We start from the raw sequence: 23,291 nt of genomic DNA on the forward strand, positions 1-23,291 counted from the left end.
ACACACTTGGGGTAGCCATTGGTTCATCTGTGCGATCAATTGCTCAACGGTCCCACTTATTCTGTTCTCCCGTACACATCATCTCTGCAGTTTTTTTTAGTCATGAGTCTTCTGAATGGTTTGAAGCGGCACGCCACGATATCCTCTTTCCTCCCCTGTGCCAACCTTTTTTTTTAACACTTGAAGCATACGTCCTCAATTATTTCCCGGGTGCATTCCGATCACTGTCTTCCTCTACATTTTTTGCCCTCTACGGCTCCCTCTAGTACCATCGAAGTCATCCCCTGATGTCTTAACAAATGTCCTACCATCCTGTCCCTTCTCCTTGTCAGTGTTTTCCACATATTCAAATGGCTCTGAGCACTATGGGACTTAATATCTGTGGTCATCAGTCCCCTAGAACTTAGAACTACTTAAACCTAACTAACCTAAGGACATCACGCACATCCATGCCCGAGGCAGGATTCGAACCTGCGACCGGAACGGTCACGCGGTTCCAGACTGAAGCACCTAGACCGCACGGCCACACCGGCCGGCTTTTCCACATATTCCTTTCCTCTCCGATTCTGCGCAAAATCACCTCATTTCTTACCTTATCAGTTCACCTAATTTTCAACATTCGTCCGAAGCACGACATCTCAAATGCTTCGATTCTCTTCTGTGCCGATTTTCCCACAGTCCGATTTCACTACCATACAAATCTGTTCTCCAAACGTACATCCTCAGAAATTTCTTCCTCAAATTAAGGCCTATGTTTGATACTAGAAGACTTCTCTTGGCCACGAATGCCCTTTTTGACGTGTGTAGTCTGTTTTTAATGTCCTCCTTGCCCCATTGGTTATTTTGCTGACTAGGTAGCAGAATTCCTTAACTTCATCTACTTCGTGACCATCAATCCTGATGTTAAGCTTCTCGCTGCTACTTCTCATTATTTTCGTCTTTCTTCGATTTACTCTCAATCCATATTCTGTACTCATTAGAATGTCCATTCCATTCAGCAGATCATGTAATTCTTCTTCACTGTCACTCACGGTAGCAATGTCATCAGCGAATCGTATCACTGATTTCCTTTAACCTTGAATTTTTGTCCCACTCCTGAACCTTTCTTTCTACTGATATTTATGGCCCGTGGTGTATCACATTTGCCTCGGCGGCGGTTTTGTATAGCGCCATTTTTCCATACATGGTATACTTTAACCACGCCGGGCACGCGAACAGTTTACAAACTTAGCCGTTCCGGAAATGCTTGCATCTATGGCCCGCCTTTAGGACCACATTACAACGACTGCACTGTTCTTTGTGTCCTCCTCGACACGCTTTAGATAGTTGCTGTTGCTAGTGCTGCCATCTGCCGTCTGTGAGTGGTTATGACAGGTTGACGTCGAACGTTGACGGTGGTCACATTGATGTGCCTGGACCGTGTATTACTGGTGCGGCACATGGTTACCAGGCCTATATTCACTTAGACGGATGTGGGACACCGCCTAAAACAACTGTGCCGAGTGGACTGAATCTGGAGCCAGGCGCCTACCCGAATGCCGGAAGCGCCGTGCTAACTCGTGCGGCTATCCGGTGGATCTCAAGTAACATACACATTGAAGCGACAAAGAACTGGTACAGGCATACCTATTCAAATACAGAGATGTAAACTGGCAGCATGCGGCGCTACGGTCAGCAACGTCTATACACAAGTATCTGGCGCAGTTGTTAGATCTGTTACTGTTGCTACAATGGTAGGTTATCAAGATTTAAGTGAGTTTGAACGTGATGTTATACTCGGCGCACTTGCGATTGTATCTCCGAGGTAGCGATGAAGTGGGATTTTAACATACAAACATTTCACGAGTGTACTGTGAATACGGCCGAAGTGGCCGTGTGGTTCTAGGCGCTACAGTCTGGAACCGCGAGACCGCTACGGTCGCAGGTTCGAATCCTGCCTCGGGCATGGATGTGTGTGATGTCCTTAGGTTAGTTAGGTTTAATTGGTTCTAAGTTCTAGGGGACTAATGACCTCAGAAGTTGAGTCCCATAGTGCTCAGAGCCATTTGAACCATTTTGTACCGTGAATATGAGGAATACGGTGAAACACCGCTGCGGCCGGAAAAAGATCCAGCAAGAATGGGACCAACGACGACTGAAAAAAATCGTTCAACGTGACAAAAGTGCAAACCTTCCGCAAATTGCTGCAGATATCAATGCTGGGTGATCAACTAGTGTCAGCGCGCGAACCATTCGACGAAACATCGTCGAAATGAGCTTTCGGAGCCGAAGGCCCACTCGTGTACCCTTGATGACTGTACGACACAAAAAAGCTTTATGCCTCTCCTGGGTCCATCAACACCGACACTGGACTCTTGATGACTGGAAACTTGTTGCTAGGTCGGACGAGTCTCGTTTCAAATTGTATCGAGCGGATGTATGTGTACAGTTACGGACACAACGTCATGAATCCATGGACCCTGCATGTCAGTACGGGACTGTTCAAGCTGTTGGAGGATCTGTAACGGTATGGGACGAGTGCAGGTGGAGAGATAGTGGACCTCTGATACTAACAGATACGCCTCTGACAGGTGACACGTACGTAAGCATTCTGTCTGATCACCTGCATCCATTCATGTCCATTGTGCATTCCGACGGACTTCGGCAATTCCAGCAGGACAATGCGACAACCCACACGTCCAGAATTGCTACAGAGTGACTCCAGGAACACTCTTCTGAGTTTAAACACTTCGGCTGGCTACCAATATCTCCCGGCTTGAACGTTAGTGAGCATATGTGCGATTTTGCAACGTGCTGTTCAGAAGAGATCTCTACCCCCTCGTACTCTTACGGATTTATGGACAGCCCTGCAGGATTCATGGCGTCAGTTCCCTCCAGCACTACTTCAGACATTAGTCGAGTCCATACCACGTCGTGTTTCTGCACTGGTGCGTGCTCGAGGGGCACCTACACGCGCCTTGCCACCATTCGCGCGGCTCCCCCCACGTCGGAGGTACGAGTCCTCCCTCGGACATGGGTGTGTGTGTTGTCCTTAGCGTAAATTGGTTTAAGTTAGATTATGTAGTGTGTAAGCCTAGGGACCTCAGCAGTTTGGTCCCATAGGAACTTACTGCTACACGATATTAAGTAGGTGTACTACACTCCTGGAAATTGAAATAAGAACACCGTGAATTCATTGTCCCAGGAAGGGGAAACTTTATTGACACATTCCTGGGGTCAGATACATCACATGATCACACTGACAGAACCACAGGCACATAGACACAGGCAACAGAGCATGCACAATGTCGGCACTAGCACAGTGTATATCCACCTTTCGCAGCAATGCAGGCTGCTATTCTCCCATGGAGACGATCGTAGAGATGCTGGATGTAGTCCTGTGGAACGGCTTGCCATGCCATTTCCACCTGGCGCCTCAGTTGGACCAGCGTTCGTGCTGGACGTGCAGACCGCGTGAGACGACGCTTCATCCAGTCCCAAACATGCTCAATGGGGGACAGATCCGGAGATCTTGCTGGCCAGGGTACTTGACTTACACCTTCTAGAGCACGTTGGGTGGCACGGGATACATGCGGACGTGCATTGTCCTGTTGGAACAGCAAGTTCCCTTGCCGGTCTAGGAATGGTAGAACGATGGGTTCGATGACGGTTTGGATGTACCGTGCACTATTCAGTGTCCCCTCGACGATCACCAGTGGTGTACGGCCAGTGTAGGAGATCGCTCCCCACACCATGATGCCGGGTGTTGGCCCTGTGTGCCTCGGTCGTATGCAGTCCTGATTGTGGCGCTCACCTGCACGGCGCCAAACACGCATACGACCATCATTGGCACCAAGGCAGAAGCGACTCTCATCGCTGAAGACGACACGTCTCCATTCGTCCCTCCATTCACGCCTGTCGCGACACCACTGGAGGCGGGCTGCACGATGTTGGGGCGTGAGCGGAAGACGGCCTAACGGTGTGCGGGACCGTAGCCCAGCTTCATGGAGACGGTTGCGAATGGTCCTCGCCGATACCCCAGGAGAAACAGTGTCCCTAATTTGCTGGGAAGTGGCGGTGCGGTCCCCTACGGCACTGCGTAGGATCCTACGGTCTTGGCGTGCATCCGTGCGTCGCTGCGGTCCGGTCCCAGGTCGACGGGCACGTGCACCTTCCGCCGACCACTGGCGACAACATCGATGTACTGTGGAGACCTCACGCCCCACGTGTTGAGCAATTCGGCGGTACGTCCACCCGGCCTCCCGCATGCCCACTATACGCCCTCGCTCAAAGTCCGTCAACTGCACATACGGTTCACGTCCACGCTGTCGCGGCATGCTACCAGTGTTAAAGACTGCGATGGAGCTCCGTATGCCACGGCAAACTGGCTGACACTGACGGCGGCGGTGCACAAATGCTGCGCAGCTAGCGCCATTCGACGGCCAACACCGCGGTTCCTGGTGTGTCCGCTGTGCCGTGCGTGTGATCATTGCTTGTACAGCCCTCTCGCAGTGTCCGGAGCAAGTATGGTGGGTCTGACACACCGGTGTCAATGTGTTCTTTTTTCCATTTCCAGGAGTGTAGTTTCTTTGGCTCTTCAGTATGTAGATAAGTTTATTGCTGCTATGATGCAGTCTGCTATTTCTTTTTGATCCTCTCACATGTTTCATATCTACAGTCCCTGTCGTTGGCCTTTGGGATCCATGCTTTGCTTCCATACAGAAGAGATAGTCCTCTCATTGTCTTGTGGAACTTCACTTCGGTCTTCGTGTTTTACCTTTTCGAATATGTTGTTCTGGATGTGGCAACGCATCCGTGAGAAGCAATCTAACCTCCTCCGGATGTATCGGCCGTAATCGTTCGTGATGTTATAGCCTAGGCAGTTGTAGTTTGGAATCGTTAGACACTGGTAACACCTAAGCATATTTCTGATCTTGTAATTTATTTTTCCTTAGAGACGGCAATTTTGGTATTAACTTCCAAGATTTTACAGGTTCAAGTATTGGCTACGTTGTACAAAAGATGGAGTGTTTTTATTATTATTATTATTATTATTTTGCTCTTGAGAGGAGCCGGCCGGAGTGGCCCAGCGGTTCTGGGCGGTACAGTCTGGAACCGCGCGACCGCTACGGTCGCAGGTTCGAATCCTGCCTCGGGCATGGATGTGTGTGATGTCCTTAGGTTATACTAAAATGTAGACTTTCACGGCCGGAAATGTCATGTCCATTATAATTATCCGGGCTGTTATGCCGTGGTCGGTTGATGAATTCAGTGTCAATTCCCAACGTTTCGTCTCCGTCTGCGGGAGACGTCTTCAAGGGGGTCTGTAACTGGATGGAAGGTCCAACACACCCACTGGCTCGCTACTGACTGCCGCTAAATTCCGAGTCCGCGCGCTCCCACGCCGCGACGTGACGTCACGTGTTTTGAAATCGTCAGTGCAATTGGCCGCTGTGCGCTGCCGCCGATCGCCGTTGCCATCACCCAGTAGTGGGCGGGTGGTACACATCTTCTTTAACACCTGCATCCATATACCGTTTAATTTCAGGCCCTCCTCCTTTCGATTGAAATTATTGGGGTGTTTAGCGATTTCGATTGCCTCCCTGTAGAGCCTTGACACTGAATTCATCAACCGACCACGGCATAACAGCCCGGATAATTATAGTGGACATGTCCATAGGTTAGTTAGGTTTTAGTAGTTCTAAGTTCCAGGGGACTGATGACCTCAGAAGTTAAGTCCCATAGTGCTCAGAGCCATTTGAACCATTTTTTTTATTTTTATTATTATTTTTTTTTTCGAGAGGAGATTCTGTCTCATGTGCTTTAAAACCAATGTTGACTGTTTTTTTCTTGATTTGGTCCATACCGCCACCTCTCAAAATGTGGAAAACAAAGATCTTGCAGTAGAATAAACGTGCTTCACAGTAGCGAAGAGAAGCAAGCGCTCATAGCTCTTTAGGCATGAATTTATGAGTCCATGTTTACTAGACTTTCTGGCTTCGAATGACCGTCGTGTCATATCCCCGAATATTGACCATTCCTCTCTGGAGGTCCTATTACACTTTTTTAACGCACAACCGATTTTAGTTCCATGTCTGTTGAGCACTCGTCGACCATTATAGTGTGCTGGTACCCTTTAGTCAAAAATTTATCGAGCCTGCTGGAAATCTGTGGAGATACTCTGTATAAATCTCGGTTGTTAGACGTTCTGTAGTACCCCCAGGCGGCCCCCTATCGGACATTAATCAATGAGACGTAGCACCAGCTGTCTCACTATGGCTAGCTGAAATAACTGAAATGTGTGTGAACTCTTATGGGACTTAACTGCTAAGGTCATCAGTCCCTAAGCTTACACACTACTTAACCTAAATTATCCTAAGGACAAACACACACACCCATGCCCGAGGGAGGACTCGAACCTCCGCCGGGACCAGCCGCACAGTCAATGACTGTAGCGCCCAAGACCGCTCGGCTAATCCCGCGCGGCTAGCTGAAATAACTGAATAAAACATGGTTGCCAGATTAATATTACTCTACGATTCCTCTGAAGGAGTAATAGAAATAAAAATGCTGAAGGTGAAAGGGAATAGCTTCGGTCCTATTTGCAGGGCTGGACAGTAATGCTGTGACCGTGGATCGAGTGTGGGAAGGAAAACACAACCTATTGTTTGGGCTAGACTTCTGAGACAATTTATGAACACAGGAATCCTGGCGAAACTTGCACGTATTCTTAATGAATTTTTACAGTAATCCTTAGAGCGTGCGAGAAATCAGAGGACCACTATTGTGACAATGTTTTGCTACAGATGGAGAGTTTTTGGGTACTGCGACGTGGCAATTAGTTCATTAACTTTTTTCCTTTATTCTTGTCTAGAACTATAATCTTATTTTGGGTATTAATTATTTAATAATGGATTATAGAGTTTTTGTTGAATGGGAGTTTTTTTTTATTTAAAAAAGTGGGGGTTGTATTATTTGGGGAAGGAGACCAGATAGGGAGGTCATCGGTCTCATCGAATTAGGGAAGGACGGGGAAGGAAGTCGGCCGCGCCCTTTCAAAGGAACCATCCCGGCAATTGCCTGGAGCGATTTAGGGAAAACCTAAATCAGGATGCCCGGATGCGGGATTGAACCGTCGTCCTCCCGAATGCGAGTCCAGTGTCTAACCAATGCGCCACCTCGCTCGGCTAAAAAAAAAAAAAGCCCGTCTACGCGTGAGCTCTTATTCTAACCAGAATTCCGTTGGCCTTTCTTGGGTGGTTGGCATCAGTGTTCTGCATTAGCTCCTCCCAAGTTGCCAACTCGTTTGGTGTCGTAATTATGCTCCTCCAAGAATAACGACATAAGAATTTGTCTACTTTAAAATTTTTGGTACAGTCGGCTTTTCACTTGGCCTGGTGCTGTCACCTTCGTCGTTTTCGTCGAGTTTGAAGTTAACGACCTAGCTCTCGCTTCCTACTCCAAGAAGCAGCCTTTGTACGACAGTCCTGCTGAACACGTTACCATGACCCATTTGTCGCCAAATGAGTGCTGTGCTGTCCTCTGGCAACACTCTCGCTCACGTCATTGACAGTTTTTAAAAAATGTGTCTATAAATACCCACCACTGCCTCAGTATCACACGTCCAGCTGTAAGGTGACAAATCAAAATATTCGTATCACTCCACTCCACACTGGGGTACCGTGCGGAACGCTCTTGGCAAATGTAATACAGCGCAATCACCCTATTTCTATTTCCTCAACTGATCCTTCACGAGCCGGCCGCTATGGCCGAGCAGTTCTAAGCGCTTCAGTCCGGAACCGCGCTGCTGCTACGGTCGCAGGATCGAATCCTGCCTCGGGCATGGGTGTGTGTGATGTCCTTAAGGTAGTTACGTTTAAGTAGTTCTAAGTTCTAGGGGACTGATGACCTCAGATGTTCAAGTCTCATAGTGCTTAGAGACATTTGAACCACCCTTCACGGCACAGGTCCAGAACTGACGAGAAATATTCAAGTATCAGTCTAACGATGGTTTTGTAAGCTACCTCCTTCACGGTTGGACAATACTTGCGGATGATTCTTCCAGCGAATCTCAATCTAGAATCTGTCTTACACATGCTTAGTTTTATGTGGTCGTTCCACTTGAAATCGTTCCATACATATACTCCCAATCATTTCGCTGAAGTGACTGCTTCCATTACTTGTTCGACAATCGTGTAGTCATTCAATAACTAGCCTTTACGCCTATTTCTGAGCAGCACATTACATCTGTTTATGCATAGAGTCAATATCAGTCCTAGCAATAAGCGTCGATCCCTTGCGGGTTTTCCATCATTTCGCTAGAATTTCCTAGCGTTGCGACTTCTTTGTATAAAGGACACCATCGGCGGACAACCTCGTGAAACTTTTGGCATTATGCACTGGGACTAATGTGAATATTAATGTTCCTATAGCACTTCCTTCTGATAAGCTCGAAGATATTCTTCCGTATGAACATTTCTTTCCGGTAAGAACGGCGTTTTCTGTTTGCCAGGAGCTCTTCAATCTAATCGAAAACCTCGTATGATAATCTGTAGGCTTGTATTTTGTGACATTGCGGAATTGTATCGACTCCCTTCTGAAAGTCAAGGAACACAGCATCATCCTTTACGGGGCCCCTTACATACATAATCATCAACCTTTACGTTAGTATCTACACCTTCATGGATCTCGTGGACGAACAGAGTGGGCTTTCACACGAGCGTTGTTTGCGGAATCCATGCTGGCTCCTGCGGTGGAGATTTTCATCCCTCCAGGAAGGCCGCCATCGTAAGAGAGCACAAAACGTGCTCTGAAATTCTACAACAGACTGACATTGGCGATATCGACCTATAGTTTTGTGCGTCCTTTCGACGTCTCGTCTTGAAATTGAGAATTATCTAAGGATTTTTCCAATCATTAGGTATGTTTCCTTCCTCCAGCGACCTATGGTATACTACTTTTAGCAGAGGAGCAAGTTCTTCGGCGTACTGTATGTAGAACTTTGTAGCTGGAGTTGCCTTGCGTCTGTTGAGTGATTTTCTATCTCAGCTGTCACTTACCTCGTTACCTGTTATTTAGACGTTCATAGGACGCTTTAAAAGGGGATTAGCAGTACAATAATCACCAGTGAAAGAATTTTAGAAAAAGAAATTTAGTATTGCGACCTTCTCTCTATCGTCCTACGCTTCAGTGCAGTTTTGGTTACTGAGAGTCTGGACATATGGCTCTAAACTAACTTCAAGTAAGACCAAAACTTTTTAGGATTTTCAGCTAGAATGGTGGATTGAATTTTACGTTAGTTTTCTCTGATGACTTCGCATATGGCTGTCCTTACACTAATAATGGCATCGTTCAGTTTTTGTTTGACTACAAGGTTTGGGTTACGTTTAAATCCGCAGTGAAGCACTCTATGCTTTCATCTACATCTGCATCTGTACTCCGCAAGCCACCTGACGGTGTGTGGCGGAGGGTACCTTAAGTACCTCTATCGGTTCTCCTATTCCAGTCTCGTATCGTTCGTGGAAAAAAAGATTGTCGGTATGTCTCTGTGTGGGCTCTAATCTCTCTGATTTTATCCTCATGGTCTCTTCGCGAGATATACGCAGGAGAGAGCAATATACTGCTTGACTCCTCGGTGAAGGTATGTTCTTAAAACTTCAACAAAAGCCCGTACCGAGCTACTGAGCGTCTCTCCTGCAGAATCTTCCACTGGAGTTTATCTATCATCTCCGTAACGCTTTCGCGATTACTAAATGATCCTGTAACGAAGCGCTGCTCTCCGTTGGATCTTCTCTATCTCTTCTATCAACCCCTTCTAACACGACTGTCGAACCACGCCGAGTCCCTCACAAGTTTGCTCAGCACGTTAAGTGTGTAAGGCGTATTTTATACTACTCTTGAACTTTGTCCATTTATAATCAACATCTTCAGTCTCAGATATGACTATTTCATGTCCATGACGTTCAGTCTACCTTTGTGATTCATAGCTCAGTAGGAGTATGGAATTTCATTGCTAAATAACGTTTCAGGAAGCTTTCTGTCGCTAGTGCTATGTGGGCATTATTACCTTTCACAAACGTGACTAGTTCTGGAACCTTTCCGTGGACGCTCCTGCAATAGACTAATACTTTGTAACGTACCTACAATAAATAAAGCCTATGTTCGTCTGTGAAAATGGACTCGATAAGCAACATGAGCTGTCAGTAATCGGAATCTAACCTCCATAAGACTGTGTGCGTGTTGTATGAGTGTTAGTTTCTCTGTCATTTAAGCCCTCAACAGATCGTTACATGAAAAACTTAAAACTAACATCTGGATAAGCTATCTGACTGCGTATTTGAGTATGTATTTACAGGTGATACAGAATCTGTCTTGTGCAACGGAATTTACTGGATTAGAGTACATGACATGTTATGGTGTCTCGGTGTCTCTGTTCTGGCCCTAAGTTTTGCACTCACCTCTTTAGATGATTACCTTTTTCCACGTGGTTTACAGAAACTCGCAGCAGCATGCAGCAGCAGCGGCTAAAGCTTATTATTACTAAGAATGAATTTAATAAAAGGGAGTATGCTTGGGCCCTGTTAACTACTAAATAACTTGTAAGAAGGGATTTCATAAATTAAGTCTATTTAAAAATTTCGTAAATCATCATATAATAGTTTGACAAGTATTAATAATGGCGAAATGACTGACAATGACATTATAAGTACCAATAAAAAATTATTTCAGTTTCAAAATTGCGGTGGTGGTGGTTGTTGGAATGTTTAAGAGGGACTAAACAGCTAAGGGCATCAGTCCCCCATTCAAAATTGCATTAACATTTAATAACCGCAGCATATTTATGAATTAGATGTGGAGAATTATTATTATTATTTGGAGGATATGGAGGCTTCTTTAACTGACAAGCAAAATATGGGATCATTGTAAACTCGGACTAACAATCACGAGCCTAACCCTACAACTGCGCTTTACGATATGCTTGCGAATTTTACCTTGAATTCATTTTCAAACGTAGTTAAGCCATCTAAATTTCTCCTGGCCATATAGATGAAATCAGGCCTTAAGTGTGGTAAGATCTGCCATCACAGACGTCTCTGAGTTCTCTACCAACACTACAGAAATTGTACTCTCGCAGACAGACCTCGTCTCACAACAATGCTTAGAATCGCGCTCTCATGTTTCGCCCTGAGATTGTTACTATCGATATCTGAGTGCATATTTATTTCCACAGAGAATCGCAGACTCTTACACAATGCAAAGAGTAGCCTTAAGTTGGCTATATTGTTTTCGTTACTCAATGTAATATTTAATAAATGTAATGGAGAGTTCTGGCACACTCCTTACAACTTTATTAACAGTGTCTTGCTCTGATCTGCCATGACGAATGTTGTCTTTGCGATTAATGGAGCTGATATATTCTTCCATCCCTGAAGTCCGTAACTTAATACAGCCTGTGAAAGGACTTATCTACCCTAAAAAACTGCTTGTGCACGCCACACGTATTCTGCTACTCGAGTACCGACTTGTCGTGTCCCGATAGGGAGAAGGACACTTCTAGACGACAGGGGTCTTATATCGATTGATGCAGTCAATGAGATCGATATCGTGGGGAGCTTGCAGAACTCCAACTGCGACTCGCCTACAAACTGTAAAGCTCAGGGGTATAGAACTCGGTGTAATTCTCAAGGAAGGATACCACTAGGCACTAGCTTTGCTCCCACCCCAATCTTGAGGCCAGCTGACTTCACCGACGCGGCAAACCGCTCGTGTGAACCGAGGATAGCCTCAGAACTCAGGCAGCAGGCGTCATTCGCGCCGACTTGAGCCACAATTTGTAGTCGGTTGCGCCCAGTGGGCTCAACAGCCTATCTCACATCTCAAACCTGACCTCCGGCAAGCAACAGAGAGGTCACCGCCCTTCTTTCCTGACGTACCCACTATTCTCCTAAGGGGCTCCATCACCCGCCTAATCTTGGAGGGCCGGCCGGTGTGGCCGAGTGGTTCTAGGCGCTTCAGTCTGGAACCGCGCGGCCGCTACGGTCGCAGGTTCGAATCCTGCCTCGGGCATGGATGTGTGTGATGTCCTTACGTTAGTTAGGTTTAAGTAGTTCTAAGTTCTAAGGGACTGATGACCTCAGATGTTGAGTCCCATAGTGCTCAGAGCCATTTGAACCATTTTTAATCTTGTAGGTCCCTATGAAAAGCAATCACACCCTCCACACTTGTTCGGGGCATTCAGGAATATCAGTCCCAGTCTCAAAAGGCGAGACGTTCTGTTCGGATTCAGATGTACTTTCATCAGTGGGAAATACCTAAAATGCATAGGAGGACAGCTGTCGCCACGGTTCCCACTTTCGCCATCCGCTCAGAAATTCGCGACCCTGCCACTGTTTGCTATCCGCCATCAGGTGAGTGTTGAATGGCCAGGTTGTGCAAATCGAAAGGCGCTGCGACGTCAGGAATCCCAGGCAATACTGTAGGCTCCAGCGGTCCCAAAGCATTCGTCACAGGAGCCCCAGTACCACCGCAGCCCACGGTAGCAGCCGGAAGCCTGTCGACCGTGGCCAATTTCCCCTGCACTCGTACACAATAGACTTCTTATCCATCTATAACCTACGTCCGTATACATAACAACCACGCAGTCGCTGGATGCAATCTAAGTACTGCTGTTGAGCTGCCTCTGCCTATCACTACACTATAAATTCAGTTTCAGATCACGCAACGAAAATTTCTAACAGAATGCAGACACTTAAACGATAATAGACTCTAATTAACACGTAAAAAAATCACAGATACACTGAAGCGCGAAAGAAACTGGTGTAGGCATGCGTATTCAAATACAGAGAGCCTCGTGGGTAGCCGCGCGGTCTTGGGCGCCTTGTCATGGTCCGCGCGGCTCCCTCCGTCGGAGATTCGAGTCCTCCCTCGGGCATGGGTGTGTGTGTTTTCCTTAGCGTAAGTTAGTTCGATTAAGTAGTGTGTAAGCTTATGGACCAATGACCTCAGCAGTTTGGTCCCGTAAGACCTCACCACAAATTTCCAAAATTTCGAGGGACAGAGATATGTAAACAGGCAGAATACAGCGGGGGGCAACGCCTCTTTAAGACAACAAGTGGCTGGCGCAGTTCGGTTACTGTTGCTACAATGGTAGGTTATCAAGATTTAAGTGAGTTTGAACTCACGAGCGAAGGCACACAGCATCTCCGAGGTAGCGTTGAAGTGGGGATTTTCCCCTACGACCGTTTCACGATTGTACCGTGAATATCAGGAATACGGTAAAACATCAAATCTCCGACAACGCTGCGGCTGGAAAAAGATCCTGCACGAACGGGACCAACGACGACGGAAGAGAATCGTTCAACGCGACAGAAGTGCAACACTTCCGCAAATTGATACAGATTTCAGTGCAGGGCCATCAACAAGAGTCAGCGTGTGTACCATTCGACGAAACATTATCGATATGGGTTTTCAGAGCCGAAGGCCTATTCTTGTGCCCTTGATGACTGCACGATACAAAGCTTTAGGCCACGGCTGGGCCCGTCAACACCGACATTAGACTGTTGATGACTGGAAACTTGTTGCCTGGTCGAGCGAGTCTCGTTTCAAATTGTATCGAGCGGATGGCCGTGTACTGGTATGGAGACAACCTCATGAATCCATGGACCCTCCGTATCAGCAGAGGGCCGTTCAAGTTGGTGGAGGCTCTGTAATGGTGTGGGGCATGTGCAGTTGGAGTGATATGCGACCCCTGATACGTTTCGATACGACTCTGACAGGTGACACGTCTGATCACGTGTATCCATTCATATCCATTGTGCATTCCGACGGACTTGCGAAATTCCAGCAGGATAATGCGGCAGCCCACACGTTCAGAATCGCTACAGAGTGGCTCCAGGAACGCTATTCTGAGTTTAAACACTTCTGCTGGCCACCAAACTCCTCAGACATGAACATTATTGAGCATATCTGGGATGCCTTGCAACGTGGTGTTCAGAAGAGATCTCCATCCCCTCGTACTCAAACGGATTTATGAACAGCCCTGCAGGATCCGTGGTGTCAGTTCGCTCCAGCAGTACTTCAGATATTAGTCGACTCCATGTCAGGTCGTGTAGCGGCGCTTGTGTGCGCTCGCTGGTGCCCTAGACGATATTAGGCAGGTGTACCAGTTCTTTTTTTTTTTTTTTGGCTCTTCAGTGTAATATACGCTTCCTGACAGAACCGCATGAGCAACGACTTAATTAAACGCAATGGGTGCTTGCGCTCGACGCCGCGACTGGAGCTAGCAACACAAGGGCTTGCTGGAGTATTAGAGAGGACGGGTGAGCAAAGCTATTCTGACCTTTAATGTTCACTACAAGAAGAGGAATTGTGTGGCTAGCGCTTACGCAGTTTCAATGGCCATGTGAATATTAAAGGCAACGAAACTAGTCTTCTAACGATCGATAATCTTTACAGAGTAGTTTCAGAGCTGCCAAGGGTCATTCAGAAGTGACGTGGAGGAACAATGAGCTTTTTTCCTTTGTGTTTGGCACACACATACACGTAAACACACACACACACACACACACACACACACACACACACACACACACACACACACACACGCACACACACACACACACACACACTTAGGACTTGCTACACAATCGAGACGATTCAGTAACCCAACTGGAAATCCGTATTCTCTATTCTTCAGATACGTGACATCATTTCTAGCATCTGCACCTCAACAAATGATTAATTCAAGTAAGATGAGGAATTCTGAAGTTTGAAACAAAGTTAACTGAGCTTAGGGTGTATAATTTTAAAAAATCAAGGTATCTATATATTTATATCGAAACAGTTGCTACGTAGAGAGGAAACATGACCTTTCATTTGTTTTTTTAAATTATTTTTTGACCCCTAACATATGTTGCAGTTCCTGACTTATTGTTTCTCTATAATTTATCAAATTTTGTTTTTGCGTAAAAGATGGATGAATTTTCCTTTAAGTTTCCCATTTCTCGTGCTGTTACAGTCTGGCGGAGATGAAATGGCCCACGATATGGCGACTTCGCTGCGAAGTGAGTTGGCAGCTCTGCAGTACAAACGCGATCGCCTACAGCTCGAGGTAAGTCACAGATAACCGAGATATTTTAAAGTGCATTATACTGCGGACTGGCATACGTACATATGATCAATACGTCCCTAAAAAGGTCTCTTTACTAATGAGACTTTACAAAAAGAGAACTGTCTGTAAAATTTTTCGTTAGTATTTGAAGCTTGATAATGAATGCTTGTCATCCGAAACCGGTCACCACTAAATGGTAAGTCCGCCTCCATAGCTTGAGTGGTCAGCGCGGCAGAATGCCACGAGCGGGTCCTGGGTCCTGTTCCCGGCTGGGTCGGAGATTTTCTCCGATCTGGGACTGGGTGTTGTGTTGTCTTCATCATCATGTCATCCTCATCGACACGCTAGTCGCCTAAGTGGCGTCAACTAAAAAAAAGACTTGCACCAGGCGACCGGTCTACCCGACGGGAGGCCCCCGCCACACAACATTTCGTTTCACTGAATAGTAAACTGCAAATGAGACTGTGCACTATGCACATCGTCGATGTTTACCTCGAGTAGAGGTAAATAGCGCAATTTAGTGAGCACGACGATGACAACTGAAATGCAGGGGATGGACAAAAATATGGACACACCAGACCTACACCACAATATCATGCCTAATACGTTGTAGCTAAACCGATGGTGTTCAAAACTGGCTTCAGTCGAGTTGCAATTGATAAATACAGGTCCTGTATGGTTTTCACTTTCTTTAGGTCAAAGCAGCGGAAAGTTCAGAAGTTCAGGTAACGAAAATAGACATGGATAGCGATAAAACATCCTCCTCTCCAATGTAGACCACAAAGGATCATACTGAGGTCTGGTGACTGCGGCGGACGGAGAAGATGCGGCGCTTCATCCTTGTGCTCACGAAATCAGTCGTCGACGATGCAAGCTGTGTGAACAGAGGTCCTGTCGTCTCGGAACACAGCATCACCATTACAGAACAAACATCGTACGATGGAATAGACCAGATCAGCCAAAATAGTCACATAATCCTTGGCACTAATGTGACCTTGCAGAGTAACAAGGGTACCCATGGAATACCATGAATGGCTCCAAAATCATCACCCAACTCCCGACACGTTCCACTATTCGGGCCGCGCGGGATCAGCCGAGCGGCCTAAGGCACTGCAATCTTGGACTGTGCGGCTGGTCCCGGCGGAGGTTCGAGTTCTCCCTCGGGCATCGGTGTGTGTGTCTGTCCTTAGGATAATTTAGGTTACGTAGTGTGTAAGCTTAGGGACTGATGACCTTAGCGGCCGGCCGAAGTGGCCGTGCGGTTAAAGGCGCTGCAGTCTGGAACTGCAAGACCGCTACGGTCGCAGGTTCGAATCCTGCCTCGGGCATGGATGTTTGTGATGTCCTTAGGTTAGTTAGGTTTAACTAGTTCTAAGTTCTAGGGGACTAATGACCTCAGCAGTTGAGTCCCATAGTGCTTAGAGCCATTTGAACCATTTGATGACCTTAGCATTTAAGTCCCATAAGATTTCACACACATTTTAACATTTCCACTATTGGGACGTAAACTTGACCGACAGTTGCAAACAGTGCACTCACAACTATAGTGAACACAGATCTGACAACGACTCATACTGGCAACGTATTCGGGCATTGCACAGGTGCCGTTCGGGGTCAAATACAACAGCTCAACCAGCAGGTTTGGCTAGGTCCTCATTTACACTACTGGCCATTAAAATTGCTACACCAAGAAGAAATGTAGATGATAAACGAGTATTCATTGGACAAATATATTATACTAGAACTGACATGTCATTACATTTTCACGCAATTTGAGTGCATATATCCTGAGAAATCAGTACCCAGAACAACCACCTCTGGCTGTATTAACGGCCTTGATACGCCTGGCCATTCAGTCAAACAGAGCTTGGATGGCGTGTACGGGTGCAGCTGCACATGCAGCTTCAACACGATACCACAGTTCATCAAGAGTAGTGACTCGCGTATTGTGACGAGCCAGTTGCTCGGCCACCATTGACCAGACGTTTTCAATTGGTGAGACATCTGGAGAATGTGCTGGCCAGAGCAGCAGTCGAACATTTTTTGTATCCAGAAAGGCCCGTACAGGACATGCAACATGCGGTCGTGCATTATCCTGCTGAAATGTAGGGTTTCGCAGGCATCGAATGAAGGGTAGAGCCACGGGTCGTAACACTTCTGAAATGTAACGTCCACTGGTCAAAGTGCCGTCAATTCGAACAAGAGGTGACCGAGACGTGTAACCAATGGCACCCCATACCATCACGCCGGGTGATACGCCAGTATGGCGATGACGAATACACGTTTCCAATGTGCGTTCACCGCGATGTCGCCAAACACGGATGCGACCATGATGATGCTGTAAACAGAACCTGGATTCATCCGAAAAAATGACGTTTTGCCATTCGTGCACCCAGGTTCGTCGTTGACTAAACCATCGAGGGCGCTCCTGTCTGTAATGCAATATCAAGGGTAACCCCAGTCATGGTCTCCGAGCTGACATTTCATGCTGCTGCAAACGTCGTAGAACTGTTCGTACAGATGGTTGTCGCTTTGCAAACGTCCCCATCTGTTGACTCATGGATCGAGACGTGGCTGCACGATCCGTTACAGCCATGCGGATGGGATGCCTGTCATCTCGACTGCTAGTGACACGAGGCCGTTGGGATCCAGCACGGTGTTCCGTATTACCCTCCTGAACCCACCGATTCCATATTCTGCTAACAGTCATTGGATCTCGATCAACGCGAGCAGCAATGTCACGATACGATAAACCGCAATCGCGATAGGCTACAATCCGACCTTTAGCAAATTCGGAAACGTGATGGTACGCGTTTCTCCTCCTTACACGAGGCATCACAACAACGTTTCACCAGGCAACGCCGGTCAACTGCTGTTTGTGTATGAGGAATCGGTTGGAAACTTTCCTCATGTCAGCACGTTGTAGGTGTCGCCACCGGCGCCAACCTTGTGTGAATACTCTGAAAAGCTAATCACTTGCATATCACAGCATCTTCTTCCTGTCAGTTAAATTTCGCGTCTGTAGCACGTCATCTTCGTGGTGTAGCAATTTTAATGGCCAGTAGTGTATGTTCAAGCATTTTTCGCGGTGTTTCCATCATTCCCACCAATCCTTGTATATGTTCCATAAACATGTATCCCTCCCTTTTTTTGTTAAGGACCTGAAAACTTGCCACAGTGTTGCTAAGAATAGTTCTGATGGTATGGAGTCTTCTTGCTTACCCCCCCCCCCTTTCACTGCTGAATTTCCCACTAACTTGATGAACTATATTTTGTTCGCCATAAGTTTAAACACACTGTAAACAAACACCCGCTCAGCACGCTATTTGGAAATTTGTGATAAGATCTTAAGGGACCAAACTGCTGAGATCATCGGTCCCTAACCTTACACACTACTTAATCTGACTTACACTAACTTACGCTAAGGACAACACACACACACACACACACACACACACACACACACACCCATGTCCGAGGGAGGACTCGAACCTCCGATTGAGGGAGCTGTGCGGAACGTGACAAGGCGCCCCAGACCGCGCGGCTACCCCGTGTCGCATATTTCATCTATCCACGTGCCGTGACGTTACTGGAAATCGGCTGTAATGATGTTACTTCGTTGTTCTAACGCAAATGACACAGTGAGGCATGCTAAAGCATTCAAAGTGTCCAGTGTCCTTGCCAATCGCCATGTTAAATGTTTCACTCAAGGTCAGTTACGGTGTGCAAGATTTCACGCGTGCACAATGTGCTGTCCGCGTGCAGGCCGAGATTCGGCTGGCCGGCAATACTCGGTACATCACAGTTTCGGTCGGCCCCTCACGCTATACTGCGACATTCCATTTACCGATGCGATGCGACAATTTATTCCAGCATTTAATGCGGCTCATTTTGGTCGCCACGACATTGTCTAGTTAATTTCTTGATTAGCTCTCTTCCCTTCTAATTGGTTTCAGTGCGTGTGTCAGTGCATGTGATACAAAGTGACTGTGTGGTCATTTCGAGTGCATGCGTGTACAACGCTTTTAGTTCATCTCCACATTCGTTTGTTTTTGTAAGTGTAAGGGCGCCCATCAGATCCAAACTCACACAAGTCGCGCCCATCAGATCCAAACTCACACAAGTCCACAGACTCAATGGCTCTTTACACAAAAAGAAGCAGTCTAGAGATCTATCCTCGGAAATCTTTAAAAATGATGGGAATCACAGAGGAGAAGTGATGTGTTGCTCACACCGGCACATGTGAAACAGAGATCAGAGTTTAAAAAAGTATATTGACCAAGGTAAGAAACGTCTGCTTCAAGCAAAATTACAATAGCTCACAGGTATGAAGACAAGACAGTATTGTGATTGTAGATCCTGACAAAGTAACACAATCAGGATCTTCATAGACAAATATACTTGTATGGAAAATATTCTAAGTCCGATGAGGCCGTTCTGAATAACACCAGCATAGGAACAGAAAAGTCTATCCTGTATACAGCCTGATTGCACAAAGGGAAACAACAACGAATGCTAAATACAGAGGCGTCGGTCCCTACGATGGACTTCGAGATCACCCCGAGACGACGGTGTGAGTAGCACCCGCTCTGAGAATACGAGAGGCTCTCGATGCCGGAACAACTGACCTGTACATGTTTTTTATTTTTATTTTTATTTTTTGTATTCTTTTTTTTGTGGGATGTTGAAATACAGCTCCACCGGTGGGTCAAGGTCTTACTGTCTATGTGGATGGTAAAACGGTTCCCTTCGACTATGGTGTCATTCCAAAGACATCACTGGAGTGCACATTGAAAGTGTGGTGGTGGGACATGAAGTCCCACACCACCCTCGACCGGTGGCAGTTCAGGCAAGAGGTAACATAACTACTGACTACATTAGGTATCAACATTGTTGGTTTACGATGGTCGACGACCATCGAGTGGTCAAGTCAACACTAACGCTTCAAGAGTGGCCGTAACAAGGCTCTAGTTAGCCGTGGTTGGAATCTGAGTCCTCCAGGATGATGAGAGGAACAGGGTGTTGGTGCCAGTACCAGGGAGTCGTGGTGCGAATGATATGTAAGCCAGCGACCGTGTCGCGCAGGGCTTCCACTTTGGCATAGAGACACCTTGCCTTCTCTTGCATGGACGCCTTGAGAGTGGCCATGTCCATTTTCTCGTAGAGGGTAATTACACTCGTGAGCGGAGGGGCATGCAGGCTCCACCGAAGCACCTTATTCTGCAGGCGCTGGAGGATTTGCATGCGGGAGGCACTGACCTGTGCAGCTTTTTTTTTCGTATAAGATGATACGGTACAGCATCACCAGTAAATCGCGGTCTAACTGTGTTGGTGAGGCAGTAAATTCATTCACAGAGCTGTGACACTGTGTCACTGCAGTACACTTTGGAAGCGTGTCACCCTCCAACGGTGACAGTACAACATCAGTCAGGCAGGAAAACTTAGCCCGACTTGGGCAAGTAGGGTGGAAAGTAGTGGACATAGAATGGGGGGCTACTCCTGCCAAAGGATGCATCCGAGGTGGGCGTGCCAGGCCAATCGTTAGCCGTGGTCGGAATCTGATTCCTCTAGGATGGTTAGAGAAAGCAGATGTCGATGCCAGCGGCGTGGAAGTGTGGTCCCAACATTGCGTAACCCATGGACAGTGTCCCACAGGGCAGCCACTTTCTCATAGAGAAGCCACGCATTGTTGCATATGGTCGTCTTGTGGGGGACGATATCCGCTTCCTCTTGGAGAGTCACAATTCTCGTGAGTGTCCGGGCGTGCAGGCTCCACCTGAGAACCTTGTTCTGCAGGCGTTGCTACGTCCTCATCCTGGTGACACTAATCATGGCCCATGCAGCAGAGCCAGACGTGAGTGCACGCAGGAAAGTTGCTCGGTAGATGTGGAGCTTGGTATGCAGGGTAAGATCCCTACTGCAGAAGAGGGAATACACTCGGGGATGACGGCATATCATTCACATAGATATTAAAAAGTATGGGAGACAATACCAATCCTTGTGGAGTGCCCACCGACAATTGGCGGCCACAACGCAAACCTCATTGAGCCACTAGGAAAGTCCTACTGTGGAGGAAGCCATCCACGATCTTGACATAAATATCCAGTATAGGGGTCCGTGTCAGCATCTTGTGCACTAGGTTGCCTTGCCAGATCTTGTCATAGACGTTCTGCAAATCCAGAAAAACGGCAGCTGTCGACTTGATGGTGTTGAAGCCTTTGTTGATGTTTTCAGTGATCTGTAGGACCTGAAGTTCGGCAGAGAGGTGCGAAGTGAATCCAAACTGTTCAGGTCGGATCGTCCCAGCCGCCACCAGAGGTTGGGAAAGTCGGTGGAGGATCACAGATTCAAGGATCTTAGCCATAGTATTTAGGAGGCTGATGGGCCTGTTGTTGGTGGGGACCGTAGGGTCCTTGAACCGCTTGGGGATCGCAATCAGCTTCGCTTGTTTCCACCGATGGGGTAAAGGCCAGACGTGAGACAACAGTTTAAAATCTTGGTGAACAAATTCCATCCAATCCAGGGGCCGACCGGCCACGTTTCCGTCGTAGGATATACTGAATTTCTGCCATGGACGTAAGGAGGGGGCAGACTGGGGTGGGCGGTAGTAGAAAGCGACAACAGCTGTCAGGACATTGTGTTCGTCCTGTAGTTCGTCTGGAGTAAGGTTCTGGACAAGGGGGCGGTTTTGGGCCTCGAACGAATCCGCCGGCGTTTCCACAATTTGGAGGATATCATAGAATAAGCCTGCTGCCGTGTGAATAAGATGGACAGTCGCCGGCATAGAACGCCACAGGGCGTGAATGACAGCCCAGTCAGACCTATGGTGGAGGAGGAAACCAGACATCCTGTCCTCCATTGTTTGGGCCTCCAATCGGCGAGGCAGTAGCAGAATTCGCGCTGGAGGCGTCTCATTTGGTGTTTGTCCCGAAGATCGCAAAACGGCTTCCACCTCCGGCAGTAGCAGTTCTTTTGCACCTTCATCTCCCATAAAAGGGGAGGCAAATCGTTCAAGGGGGTTAAAGCCCAAGATACAATGGAGGTGGAGAGTTTAACTGATTTCTGTATTTTCACAGTAAGATAATCCACAACATGTACTATATTGGCTGGTGTCAAGCTGAGGTCGTGTCGAGTGGTGTTATTAAGTACCCTGGAAAACGTGAACCAATCGTTGAGGATCGCAGTGGAATGAACATCAAATGCAAGGGCAGCATCAGTGAGGTGCAGGAGGTCTGGGTCATGGTTGAAGGCCAGTTTGTGGAGAACTTCTAATGAAAACTGAGCAGCGATGTTTTTGAAGATGGTCACATCCAGAATATCTGGCTGGCAGTTAGAACGGACTGGGATATTGGTAGGTTCGTGGGGGCCATAGACTGATATTCTTAAAGTACCTTCCAGGTCAAGGAGGAGTTCGCTTTTGGGGTTATAGGCCAAAGAATGCCAAGCTGGGTGCTTGGCATTGAGACCCGCCCCAATGATTAGCCTGTCAAAGGATGTCAATGTGCGGAGGTCTGCTTCCAACAGTGGCTTGTTTGGGCTCAAATACACTGTTTGCCCTAAAGGTAATGGCACCAAGGCGTGTGGTAACCACAGTGGCATCTGTGTGTTCCATTGGCTGGAGAGTCTCTTGAGTATGGACAAGTGCTTTGTTGAGGAACACTGCCATGCCTCCATCACAGCTGTCGAGGCGGTCAGAGTGGTAACACACCATGTTGTGAAGGTGGAAATCGTCCGCTGGTTTGAGGTGTGTTTCTGTGACCAGTAAAACATCCACACAATGGTCATGGAGGAAGGCATTCAACTCCATCTTCATCTGTTTTATGCCATTGGCATTAGAAATACAGGTGACAAGATCCCGAGGGGGGTGGTGGTGGTGTGGTGGTCGATTCGCCATTACAACAATATTTGATTAAGCCCGTCCTCCGACCGACGGATTTTGTGTGCAGTGTCACAAGTAACAGCCCAGATGTGGGGTGTCATGAAGGAGGAGATGACCTGGAAGATTTCAGGCATGTCCTCCCAAAAGGATGCATCACCCTGCTTTCCCCTGTGTCGGCAGGGGTGGGTGTAGTAGTATGCAGAGTGGAGGTAGGAGCAGAGGGCCAGGATCCAGCCACATTTGGACTGGAGAGGGCTGCTGCTGGCTCCTGTAGGTGGTGAGCAGTGGAAGCCATCATGAAAGATGGACAATGAGGAGGAGACT

At 47.3% G+C, this 23,291-nt stretch overlaps 1 protein-coding gene across 1 annotated transcript in view; it reads left to right on the forward strand.

Annotated features, from left to right (window-relative positions):
* Nucleotides 1-23,291, forward strand: part of LOC124803439 (coiled-coil domain-containing protein 170) — a 424,326-nt gene that overhangs the window by 75,982 nt on the left and 325,053 nt on the right. The window contains exon 2 of the mRNA XM_047264624.1: nucleotides 15,006-15,088. Within this exon, the coding sequence (XP_047120580.1) occupies nucleotides 15,006-15,088 (83 nt within the window). The remainder of the gene's footprint in view (nucleotides 1-15,005; nucleotides 15,089-23,291) is intronic.

This window comes from Schistocerca piceifrons, chromosome 6 (genome assembly GCF_021461385.2).
Source record: "Schistocerca piceifrons isolate TAMUIC-IGC-003096 chromosome 6, iqSchPice1.1, whole genome shotgun sequence".
NCBI classification, from domain to species: domain Eukaryota; kingdom Metazoa; phylum Arthropoda; class Insecta; order Orthoptera; family Acrididae; genus Schistocerca; species Schistocerca piceifrons.